At 52.5% G+C, this 12,441-nt stretch overlaps 1 protein-coding gene across 5 annotated transcripts in view; it reads left to right on the plus strand.

Moving 5' to 3' along the window:
- Window positions 1–466: 466 nt before the first annotated feature.
- The window catches only part of ZBTB16 (zinc finger and BTB domain containing 16), a 197,268-nt gene continuing 185,293 nt past the window's right edge, over window positions 467–12,441 (plus strand). The window contains exons 1-3 of one of the 5 annotated variants that reach the window (XM_025357871.1): window positions 639–760; window positions 2,236–2,426; window positions 4,104–5,461. In XM_025357871.1, coding sequence (XP_025213656.1) covers window positions 4,194–5,461 — 1,268 coding nt within the window. In that variant the 5' untranslated portion in view covers window positions 639–760; window positions 2,236–2,426; window positions 4,104–4,193. Of the gene's footprint in view, window positions 1,022–1,081; window positions 1,173–1,376; window positions 1,458–2,235; window positions 2,427–4,103; window positions 5,462–12,441 lie in introns of those variants that run through there. The other 4 variants (XM_025357867.1, XM_025357869.1, XM_025357870.1 and 1 more) reach the window with 4 other exon arrangements.

A 12,441-nucleotide genomic window follows, 5' to 3' on the forward strand; every position in this document is an offset into this window, starting at 1 on the left:
CCCAGAGCCATGAGAAAAAAGTTAAAGGCGAGATGACACACACTGAATTGGGGCAAACATTGGAAGAGGGGACAAAACTGCGTGCTTGAGCACCGGGGTGCGGGGGAGGGGGGACAAAACCCGTATCCAATGGAAATTAAAATCTTGGGAGGAGGTGAGGGCTCCTGCGCGCCCTTCACCCTCAGTTCCCCTATTAAGGATTCCGCGTCCCCTGCACGCCTGTCTTCTAGCTCCTTCCTTCCTCTCCGCTCGGCCGGTGAGCGGCGGCCGCCAGCGCCCCAGCAGCAGCTAGATGTCAGGCGAAGCCCGGAGCGCGGAGCGCGGGGAAGGGACGGGAAGGGAGGGGAGGGGAAAGGAGAGGTGGGGCGGGGAGCGCGCGCGGGCTCGGCCAGTGCGGGGTGGTGGGCGGGCTGAGCCCGAGGACGGCGCGGGAGGGGGGAGGGAAGGGGGGCAGCTGTGGGCAGGGAGCCGGGCTCGGCCGCCAGCACTAAAGATGGAGAGGCGCCGGGGCCTTGCAGGGGAGGGGGCTCGGCGTTGACGTGGGACGCGGCGGAGGCGCAGCAGCCGGTGGTGATTTGCTAACCTCGCAGCAGAGAGGAGTTGAGGGCGATGAGAGCGGGTACTGCGAACTGCCGGGCGATGCTGTCGCTGCCGCCTTGATACGGAGAGCAACAGTTCCCCAGCAACACCCCTCCCCGACACAGGCACACACCCCCCGACAGGCACGCACACCCACCCCACAGTGCCCGGCTCGGCTGCGGTGAGTGAGGGGCCGGGAAGAGGCGCACCGCCGAGCGAGCGCCGCGCGCCGGGGCTCCCCGGGGCTGGAGAGGTCTGGGGGGGCGCGCGCTCGCTTCGGCCACTCGGCCGCTGGGCTTGTGCCTTTTTTATTTGGCGTGTTCCCTTCCTGCCGCTGCAGCCGTCGCCGCAACCGGTTGGGGGTCGGCTAGAAGGGGGAGCCCCGGCTGTCAGCCTGGGCACAGCTGCCTCCCCAGCTCTTCCTCTCCAGGGCACGGTCGGGGTGAGAGGTGGGGGGCGTAGCGGTCTGCGGGGGCTGAGGGCGCGAGCAGAGGGTCGGGGATCCGGAGGCTTTGTACCGCCAGGGGCCAGCGGAGGAACAGAGCCCGTGGGTGCTCTTATGTATGCGGACCGGTGCGCGGGCGCGAGATAGGGTTGTGGTTTATTTATTTGTGTGTCTATTCGCCGGCCGGCTGGGAAGCTAGAATCGGAGGAGCTGACGAGTAGATCTGGGGGCGGAGGGGAACACGACTGGGACTGCTTACATTTTGTTTCTGTTTAAAAAACGTGGTGGGCTTTTTATTGATTGGACTTGATCCCCCCCTTTTGCAGGGGAGGGAGGGAAGCTCCACAGGGTCTCCAGCGCTCCGGGCCCTCCTCGGCTCTCGACGGGACCGGCGGTGACACCGGAGCTCGCCGTGCGCTCCCGGCCGCTCTCGGTGGGTGCGGGTCTCTGCACCTGATGCGTTCAGGATGCCTTTCCCACCCTGGCGCGCCCGCCGCTAGCTCGCACAGCGCCTCGCACACGCCCGCACGCGCTTGAAATGCGCAGGGTCCCGCCGGCCCGCGGACCCACTGGGACGCACGGAGCGCTCCGCACCGACTCGCTCGCCGCCTCCGCGAGACGCTCGCACGGTGCTTCGGCCGGGCGCGCCGGCCGCTGGCCAGAGGCCCGGAACCCAGCCAGTCGCTTCCCGGGGGTCACGGCCCTGGGTCGGAGAGGGAGGGCGGGCAGACCCCTTCTCGCCTTTCCTCCTACAACTCGTTTGCGGGGCTTTTGTGCTTCCCCTTCGCCGCGGGGCGGGTCCGCCTCCCTGCTGCTCTCCCCGCGGAGTCCAGCCCGCCCGGACTGTCGCCTTTTTTCCCAGTCTCTTTCGCTTTCCCTCGTCCCTAGCTCAGCTCTTCATCTTTCAGGCGTCTAGCTCCTCGGGAAAAGTTGCTTCCCCAAGTTTGCTGAAGTCGTCTCCAAGTCTCGGTGGGGGGTCGCTGGGAACTGGAGGCGTGTGAGAGCGCGGTCGATCCCCGGAGCTCAGGCGGGTTATCGCCGGTTCTTCCCCGCGCCGCCCGGCTGGACGCTGCAGCCAGCGCCGGCCGGATCGCGGGCGCCGAGCGGCGGGTGGAGAAGACGGCTGCCCGTGGGCGCCCCGATTTCCCTCAGGACCCAAAGGGCTTGTTTTGGGGCGCCAAGCTTCCATTCTTTTGGCTGTTCCCTCCTAGTTCTCAGAAGCCCCGATGTCTGCGGGAAAGCACGCGGTGGCCAGGCTCTGCTGAATGTTCATCCCACCCTTGACGGCCTCCGTCCCCACCCCGGGGTAGGCAACAAAAGTGTCTTGACCAGCCGTCCTGTGAATCCTTTCTGCGTGAGCTTGGTGGCTCCTGAACTGATAGAGCTTCTTTTGGGGGTGGAGGCAAGCAAGCAGTGTTCGAAGAGTGAGGGAGAGACCTTGCTGTTCCTTGCTCTCAGTGCATTCACTGCAATATTGGTCGCTGCAAGGCAGACACGGGGAGGGCCCTGGGCCTGCGCGGTCTTTCTAACACTCCTTAAGCGGGGTTTGGAGTCTAGGAGCCCTCTTATTGATCCCGAACAGGCTCTGGGAGAGGCCTTTGTTTCCCAGCCCTGTCTTCCCTTCGTACTGGTTGTAACTCACACCACAGATGCTGGTGCCAATATCACTTCCAGCGCCTCTGAGCCATGTCCGGCATCCCTTGCTGCCCCTGGTCACAGGACTTGCAGACTCCTTGGAGCCTGTGGGACACACGTGGAGTTCACACACCCAGCCCAGCATGAGCGCTCCTGGCTGTAGGGGAGCATATTTACTGTGATCTCTCTCCATACCTTAATGATCCATCCTTCCTCGTTTTTTAGATCCTCCTGTCCACCGGGCAGTTGTGGGCAGGACGGTAGGTACAGCACCTTATATAAGTGTGTGTGTGTGTGTGTGTGTGTGTATGTAAAGACACACACACACGCTTTTTTTTTTTTTTTTTTTTCTGAGACGGAGTTTTGCTGTTGTTGCCCAGGCTGGAGCGCAATGGCACAATCTCGGCTCACCGCAACCTCCGCCTCCCGGGTTCAAGTGATTCTCCTGCCTCAGCCTCGCTAGTAGCTGGGATTACAGGCGGGTGCCACCGCGCCTGGCTAATTTTGTATGTTTTGTAGAGACGGGGCTTCTCCACGTTGGTCAGGCTGGTCTCGAACTCCCGACCCCAGGTGATCCGCCTGCCTGGGCCTCCCAAAGTGCTGGGATTAGAGGCGTCAGACACTACGCCCTGCCCCACACACTCTTTCTGTCTCTGGCTGGTGTACATACACACAGTTCAGATTTTAGATTATACATACAATAACTTTGAGGCTTCCATGGGTAGAAATGACCTAACTTTGTGTGTGGGTTGTATGTATGTGCCTGTTAGTACCTAGGGATAGGGACAGGGCTTGGGGCTGCCAGTGCTTTGCAGCCCTGAGAATAGTAGAAGGCCAGAGGCCAAGGCTGATGGTGAGAGGTTAGCCTTTGTGGAGGAGAGCCCAGTGTCCATAGATGTCTGTGGACCATGACTACAGGCTCCTGGCCTCCAATGAGTTTGACTCTGCTTCTGGGGCTCCTGCAGTGAGGCAGAGTTTAGAAAAACTTTGTTTTAAAGATGAGGTTTGACATCCAGGGGGTTGGCGTGAAGCTGACAAGGAAGGGGCTGAAGTCTTGCTAATTTTAAGTAAGTGCACCTCGTCATAATGAATGTTGGCCTTGCCTAGGGAGCCCCTACTCTCAGATACAGAGAAAGCTGAGGACTTACAGGACTTCACTACAATTTTCATTTCACTTCATCTAACAGATGTCATAGAGTAGTGAATTAGGCATCTGCTGTGGCAGAACCTTCTTTTCACTCTCAGCATCCCTGGGCTTGAAAGGCAGATTTGTAGATTTCTAGGAAGCTACTTCAATTAAAATCTCTCAGATTCTCTTGCTAGGGGTTTGGCAGCAGGGAGGAGGGGGCATGTTGTGGTGGTTGAATTCTTACTTTTAGGGACACTGATGAATTTGCTTTTGTTCTCTCATCTCTTTTGCTTCTTCCCCTCTTCTTTCCTCTAGCCCCCTCTATTGGCCCAGGAAGCCCACCCTGCCCCGCCACGCAGAGCCCAGAAGGAAAGAGAGCCTCATGCCTGAGCCGAGGGGAGCACCATGGATCTGACAAAAATGGGCATGATCCAGCTGCAGAACCCTAGCCACCCCACGGGGCTGCTGTGCAAGGCCAACCAGATGCGGCTGGCCGGGACTCTGTGCGATGTGGTCATCATGGTGGACAGCCAGGAGTTCCACGCCCACCGGACGGTGCTGGCCTGCACCAGCAAGATGTTTGAGATCCTCTTCCACCGCAACAGTCAGCACTATACTCTGGACTTCCTCTCGCCAAAGACCTTCCAGCAGATTCTGGAGTATGCATATACAGCCACGCTGCAAGCCAAGGCGGAGGACCTGGATGACCTGCTGTATGCTGCCGAGATCCTGGAGATCGAGTACCTGGAGGAGCAGTGCCTGAAGATCCTGGAGACCATCCAGGCCTCAGACGACAATGACACGGAGGCCACCATGGCCGACGGTGGGGCCGAGGAAGAAGAGGACCGCAAGGCTCGGTACCTCAAGAACATCTTCATCTCAAAGCATTCCAGCGAGGAGAGTGGGTACGCCAGTGTGGCTGGACAGAGCCTCCCTGCGCCCATGGTGGACCAGAGCCCTTCAGTCTCCACCTCATTTGGTCTTTCAGCCATGAGTCCCACCAAGGCTGCAGTGGACAGTTTGATGACCATAGGACAGTCTCTCCTGCAGGGAACTCTTCAGCCACCTGCAGGGCCCGAGGAGCCAACTCTGGCTGGGGGTGGGCGGCACCCTGGGGTGGCTGAGGTGAAGACGGAGATGATGCAGGTGGATGAGGTGCCCAGCCAGGACAGCCCTGGGGCAGCTGAGTCCAGCATCTCAGGAGGGATGGGGGACAAAGTTGAGGAAAGAGGCAAAGAGGGGCCTGGGACCCCAACTCGAAGCAGCGTCATCACCAGTGCTAGGGAGCTGCACTATGGGCGAGAGGAGAGTGCCGAGCAGCTGCCACCCCCAGCTGAGGCTGGCCAGGCCCCCACTGGCCGACCTGAGCACCCAGCACCCCCGCCTGAGAAGCATCTGGGCATCTACTCCGTGTTGCCCAACCACAAGGCTGACGCTGTGTTGAGCATGCCATCTTCGGTGACCTCTGGCCTCCACGTGCAGCCTGCCCTGGCTGTCTCCATGGACTTCAGCACCTATGGGGGGCTGCTGCCCCAGGGCTTCATCCAGAGAGAGCTGTTCAGCAAGCTGGGGGAGCTGGCTGTGGGCATGAAGTCAGAGAGCCGGACCATCGGGGAGCAGTGCAGCGTGTGTGGGGTCGAGCTTCCTGATAACGAGGCTGTGGAGCAGCACAGGTAGGCCCCGCTCCAGCCCCACACCTGATGTAGGACTTGAGGCCCTCATACCCCTTCTTCACACCCTGGCTGCTCGCAGGTTAGGGGCCTGACTCCCCTGTCTTGGCAATTTGTCAAAAAAACAAAAACACTTCTTCCAAGGTTCTGGGGGATAGGGGAGCAGATTTTTTAGAGTGTAGTGAGGGGGCCTAGGATCTTTCCAAAAAGCACCAGGGGACACTCATGGGCTCAGCTTCTTAATAGGCCCTTCCCTCTGTTTTTTGCTTTTGGGCTCCTGTTTGTTTTTTCTGCTGTTTGGTCTGTTCTCCTTTGCTTGGAGTGACTGATAAAATGGAGAGAAGGAGAAAAGGAGTGGGATGAGGGTCTCTTGTGCCCTGGATCTGACCATGTTACTAGGTTTCAGGTCCTCGGATTCCAATGCAGTGGTCCTTGCAAAGACAGGCTTTCTGCAGCTTGGGAGAATGGGAGGGGCTGGAGGCTACTTAAGCCACAAGAGCAGCTGCAGGTTCCAAACCTTATTCCTGGTGAAAGTTAATCTCTTTGCTCTGTCTCCCTTCTCATTCTCTGATCCTGCACATGCATTTAGGGGGAATTGATTTAAATGCAAGGGGAAAGGATGGGTATGAGAGTCTTGGTCTTGTAGCCTGTGAAGTCTCATTCTTATCCCATCTCTGCTCACATTGAATTAAATGCCGCTTCAGGCTAGCATTGGCTTCCCTCCGGCTTCCGTTTCCTTCTCTATGAAATAACCATTCATTGAGCTCTTATGACATGTTTGGTTCAGTACTAAGCACTTTCCATGAGTTGCATTTTCATTACAACAGCCCTTTGAGATAGGTAATGTCCTCCTTCTTCTTCTTTTTTTTTTTTTTTTTTTTTTTTGATACGAAGTTTCGCTTATTGCCTAGGCTGGAGTGCAGTGGCGTGATCTTGGCTCACTGCAACCTCTGCCTCCCGGGTTAAAGCGATTCTTCTGCCTCAGCCTCCTGAGTAACTGGGATTACAGGCATGCACCACCACACCCAGCTAATTTTGTATTTTTAGTAGAGACGGGGTTTCACCATGTTGGTCAGGCTGGTGTCGAACTGCTGACCTCAGGTGATCTGCCTGCTTCGGCCTCCCAAAGTGCTGGATTACAGGTGTGAGCCACTGTGCCTGGCTAGTAATGTCCTTCTCTTACATGGAACAATACTAAGGCTCAGATGTCAAGTCTCTTTTCCAGGGTCACATAGATAGTGAGAGACAGGGCTGGATTCAAATTTAGGTCCTTACCACCTGGTACTCTGCTGCCTTGAAGAGGATCATGTCTGTGGAACAGAGGGTTTTGGAGACTGCTTGTTGGAAGTGGAGTAAATAACAGAGGGAATCAGTAGTGAGTTTTTTTTCCTTGCCTCTGTCATAAACCCTATGCCCATCATTTTACCCTCGAGTTTCTGGGTCAGGTGAATGGAGTCAAGAAATCCAGCTGTCTGTTATCATTGATGACAGGGTTTTGCTGCACACCCTGTGGTCTGCTGTTTTGCTGATTCTCTACCTCCTCCGCTTCACCCCCATTCCCCTGTTGCTCGTTCAGGTACGGGGGATGTGAGTGAGAGGGGTTGGGGTGGGGATATCTGGAAGTTGATCTCATCACCCCAGCCGGAATCTGCTCTGACCCTGCCTCTTCGACAGCTCAGAGGCTTACCTTGTGGAAAGTGCGGCAGAGCTAAACGTAGCCGACTTTTTCCAGTGGGTGCGAAAAATAACCGCCACTAAGGTGTGTCTTCTTGTGCTTCTACCGCTCAGAAATAGACTGAGGTTGTGTTTGTTTTTGCTCAAACTTTCCTAAAGAGGAAACCCCCTCCCCAATGTTGACCAGATCTATGTATCATCTTTCCGGATGTGAATTATTTCGGCTGTGTGCTATGAGAACTGGGGTACGGTGGGAAGTAATTGTGTTTCTGGCTCTCATCAGGTCCTGGTTCCTGGTTGCTTTTCTTTACCTGAGAGGGCCACAAAAGATACCACTCTCTTGAGAGTTCCAAGTTCCCCTTCAGCAAGACCCTCATTCCTCTGGGGAGAGATGGAGGGTTGGCCATGTTACATTTGAAAGAGCCTGGGTAGTGGAATTGGCCATATTTAGTGGTGAGAGCCTGTGATACTTATTTAACCTTTCTGGGCCTTGTTTCACTCACTACTTTTGCTTTTTTGAGACGGAGTCTCGCTCTGTCACCAGGCTGGAGTCCAGTGGCGGCTGGGACTACAGGCACCCACCACCATGCCCAGCTAATTTTTTTGTATTATTTAGTAGAGACAGGGTTTCATCATGTTAGCCAGGATGGTCTCGATCTCCTGACCTCGTGATCCGCCCACCTCGGCCTCCCAAAGTGCTGGGATTATAGGCGTGAGCCACCGCGCGCCCAGCCTTCACTCACTTCTTAAAATGGAGATGGTCAACAGGGTTGGTGCTGAATTAATGAAGTAAGATCCAGAAATCACTAGAGCTGTGATGGGCACATGGTCACTGCAGCGGTGAAGAACTGACCCTCTGTCCCTTGTGTTGTTTAGGCCTCATCTCTGCGTGGTCCTCACTGGCTCTGAGTTCTAGTGTGTAGTGTCCACAGTGCTACTCTCCATGGGGGTTGTGTTGACTGTGAGGTGGTGCAGAGAATGTCCCTGTCCTTGTGAGCATATGACAGCAAGACACTGGTCCTGGAATCCTCGGTGTCACATGTGGTCTGCTGACAGGAAGAATGTGCTTTTGTTATTGTTGTTGTTGTTGTTGAGGCAGAGTCTTACTCTGTCACCCAGGCTGGAGTGCAGTGGCATGATCTCGGCTCACTGCAACCTCTACTTCCCAGGTTCAAATGATTCTCCTGCCTCAGCCTGCTGAGCAGCTGGGACTACAGACGTGCACCACCACGCCCGGCTGATTTTTGTATTTTTAGTAGAGATGGGGTTTCACCATGTTGGCCAGGCTAGCCTGGAACTCCTAGCCTTTAGTGATCCACCTGCCTCGGCCTCCCATAGTGCTGGGATTACATGCGTGTGCCACCCTGCTCGGCCAAGGATGTGCTTTTGACTGAGGGTGGAAAGTCAGCGGCTGCAGCCCAAGAAGCTAGAGCCAGGGACAGTGCCTTTGGTGAGAAGCTTGGGGGTCTAAAGAAATCAGAGGAGAAAATAATCTCTTGTGTGCTCGGCCCTCACTCAGATCAGCAGCCCCTCGGGTCCCAGCTAGACGTCCTTTGTGGAAGGCTTTTTTTCTCCACCTCACCCTCAAAACTCCAGGATTAATGTGCTATTCCGTTTTTTCTACTGTTCTCTGTCTCCCCCCAACCCATCAGCATTCTGAGAAATGCTGTGGTGGAAGAAAAAACAGCCCTATAACCAGTACAAACAAAAAGCCAAGACATAAAAAAAAAAAAAAAAAAGAAAAAAAAAAGGGGAGATTTTGATGCCAGGAAGCCGTGGCATTCACTGGAAATATATCAGTGATAAAATAACAGGCTACAGGGTTTATTTTATTTTATTTTTAAGTCAACAGGCCTGAGTGTTGGTAAAGATTAGATACCTAGCAATCCTTCTTGCATTTCTTCTTGGGGTGGGGGGCAGAAGGGAATGGAGAGGAAATGAAGGCAGATTGCTGCTAAGTGAGGCAGGAAGGCAGGGAGTTTATTATGGAATGTCATCGGTAGGTTTCCCCTTGATTTGATCCCAAGCTGGTGTGGAGTGAGGCGTAACCGGTTGGCTCAACAGATAGTGAGAATCAAACTTAGTGGAGTTGTGGATCCCGTTTCCCGCAGCAGACAGCAAGATGTACAAGCCATCCACTGTAGGAATGACATGCTGTAAAATGGATGCAATGTCAAGTGTAGTCATGGATGGGTGGGAAGATCAGACAAAGGCACCACACAGGTAAATCAAATGGGACTGACTTACCGAAATGAACCAGAAGGAAGTCAGGACAGTGAGAAGGTCTGATAGATAAGCAGTATTCTGCAGGCAGATGAAGGAGCAAGTTTCAGGCTCCCAAATGTTTACCAGTGAGTCCACATTACAGAGGATAATGCCTGAGGGAGGGGAAGCTCATCTCAGGAGTCTGGAACACTGGACTCTCCCTTTCTCATTCTGAAAGGCTGGAGCAGTTCTGCATGTAGGCTTTTCTGGATATGGTCTAGGAATCAGCTCAACCAGGCCAGGTGCACCTGATCATTCTCAGAGTTACGTACATATGCGATAAGATTGCAGGGAACAGTATAGTTGACTTAAGTGTGAACATAGTCCTCGTTTATAGTCCCTAGTCTCCCGTGGCTCATACAGCTTGGTCTTTATGTATTTCTGAATTTAGTGCAGCAGAAGCACAATGGGGTCTGGTTTCCAGGGTCCCCTGGATCTTATACAGACAAGCACTTAGGTCAGCTGCAGTGCATGTCCTGCACAGACACCATTGTCGCAACTCTTGCCTGGTTCCTTGTTTTTTTGTTGTTGTTGTTGTTTTTTTGAGATGGAGTCTCGCTCTGTCGCCCAGGCTGGAGTGCCGTGGTGTGATCTTGGCTCACTGCAAGCTCCGCCTCCCAGGTTCACGCCATTCTCCTGCCTCAGCCTCCCGAGTAGCTGGGACTACAGGCGCCCACCACCATGCCCGGCTAATGTTTTGCATTTTTAGTAGAGATGGGGTTTCACCATGTTAGCCAGGATGGTCTCGATCTCCTGACCTCGTGATCTGCCCGCTTCAGCCTCCCAAAGTGCTGGGATTACAGGTGTGAGCCACCACACCTGGCCTCTTGCCTGGTTCTTGAAGGGATTCTCAGGAACCACAGGGAATGTCTGAGCCAGCTTTCTGGATCCATGTGTACAGCCCTTCCCAGAGGCTTTGTGGAGCCAGCTCTACAGTGCATGAGCCATGGGGCTAAGATATCAGAGTTCTGCCTGGCCCTTGGCCTTGGTCTCTCTCAGATGGTCAGCTGCTCTGTATTTAGTGGTTGATCATGTAGAAGGCCAACAGGTGTTGACCTTGGTTTAGGCTGCTTTTGGAATTTTTGAGGTTTCCTGAGACTGTTGGTTTTCTTTCATCATCCTGTCCAGAACCTCTGATGTCAAACTAAATTCTGTTTGGAAAAGGGTATACTGTAGAACAATGATAGCCGCAGCAATAATATTAATAATACCTTTTATCGGTTGCAGCATTTTCTTCTTTGCAAAGCACCTCTAATGACTTTATCTCTCTTGCCCTCACAGCCTTCCTTGAGGGGGTACAGGTCCGTAATTCCATATCTGTGATAATGAAGTCTGAAAAGCCCTGAAAACTAAAAGGTTTGCAGTAAACTCATTTAATGGCAAAACCTGATCTGAACTGACGTGAGGCTATATTTATCCTGCTTATTTTGAATATTCATATGTTTTGCTGCAAAAATATTAATGTGTTTGATTACAGAGTGCTGCCCTAGACTCCGCTGGCGCTGTTAAACATGATAGGTGTCAGAGTACCTTTCTAAAATCTCAACGGTTTTGGTCGTCTAGAGGTTTTGGATAAGGGATTGTGAACGATTATCATTCTCTATTGACAAATGAGGAAAATGAGATTTGGAGCAAGTAAGTGACTTGCCCATGGTCACACAGCTATAAATGGGTAAAACCAGGCACTCAGCTTGCCTTCTAATTCACAGTCCTGGGCGCTCTGCACCAGGCCATATAAGAACATGAGCATTGCTCTTCTGGGTCAAATCCATCTGACCTAGTCTTTGGTTGCCAACACCATCCCCAAGACACCACCATTGGAGGCTACAGCCATCTTCCTTGACGTCAATCCTAAAGGTCAGGTGTATACCAGCTTCTCTTAGTAGCTATTTATGGCTGCCTTGTCATTCACAGATTTGCCAAAATCCTTTTTGAATCCATTTCTATTTCCAGGAAGTATCCTTTTTAGGGGTGATGATAAACTTAAGTTTACAGTCTCCTGGACTCCTGGAAATCTGGTCTTTTGGAGAAGTTGTTGGTTGTGAAGATAGGAAGATGGCAGAAAGCTTTGTAGTGGTGAGGCCAGGTCTAGACCCAGCTCTGCATTTTTCAGCTCTGTCACCATAGACATCGTTTTATTCATCGTGAGCCTTAACTTCTTCGTTTTTAAAACTAGGCACTTCAGTGAGCTCTTTCTGGATTGTTGAGCTCTTTAAAAAATTCTTTTATTCTTTGTGTACCCACTTATATCTTCATGAAGTCCTTTTGGTTAATTGAATTTTGCTGTTTTGGAATCTGGATTGGCAGTTCAGCCAGCTAAGTAGGGGGTCAGTTTGATTTGATTCTGTGTGTTCTGACTTTTTTTTTTTTTTAATACTTTAACCTGCTTAGGGTTACTGAGCCATCTGGGATCTAGACTGAACTCTTGGAACTTTTGAAGATGATTTCCTTTATTTTGTTTTCAATGGAGGAAAGTTGCCCACTCTTTCATCTCAGTGAGAAGTTTCATTTTAATTTGCCGTCACTATTGGATGGAACTGCTAATTGCTGGGAGGGAGAAAGCTATAGTTTAGCAACATGTTTTCCTCCTGCTCGTGCTAGGAAAACTATTATGAATCTTTAAAATAGTGATTATCCTCAGCTGTTAAAATCAAATTCTATTCACAGCTCTTTGATTTCTTGCTAATTCAGGAGAGAAACCTTTCCAATCACTTTAATTTTTTTTTTTTTATTAATCAATTTAAAGCAAGTCCTGCTGAAAGTCCAAGTATATACGACTTAGAGTCTTACTAAATGAATGCAGGTGTGCCTCAGTTTGTCCATTGGAGGAGGGTTTCTGCATTTTCCCTAACTAAAGATTTTCTCTTCTGTTTTGGCTGGGTGCCTGGGATGAAAGCTCTTACTCTCTGGCAGTTATTTAAGTGGTAAGAGATTTGCTACGACTCTCCCCCACCCCCACATTTTACAGATAGGAAATGCACACTTTGTCCAGGTCAGAATTCTGATTTTGCTACTTACTAACTGTGACAGTGGTTGTGTTACTT

Source organism: Theropithecus gelada, chromosome 14 (assembly GCF_003255815.1).
Source record: "Theropithecus gelada isolate Dixy chromosome 14, Tgel_1.0, whole genome shotgun sequence".
Classification (NCBI taxonomy): domain Eukaryota; kingdom Metazoa; phylum Chordata; class Mammalia; order Primates; family Cercopithecidae; genus Theropithecus; species Theropithecus gelada.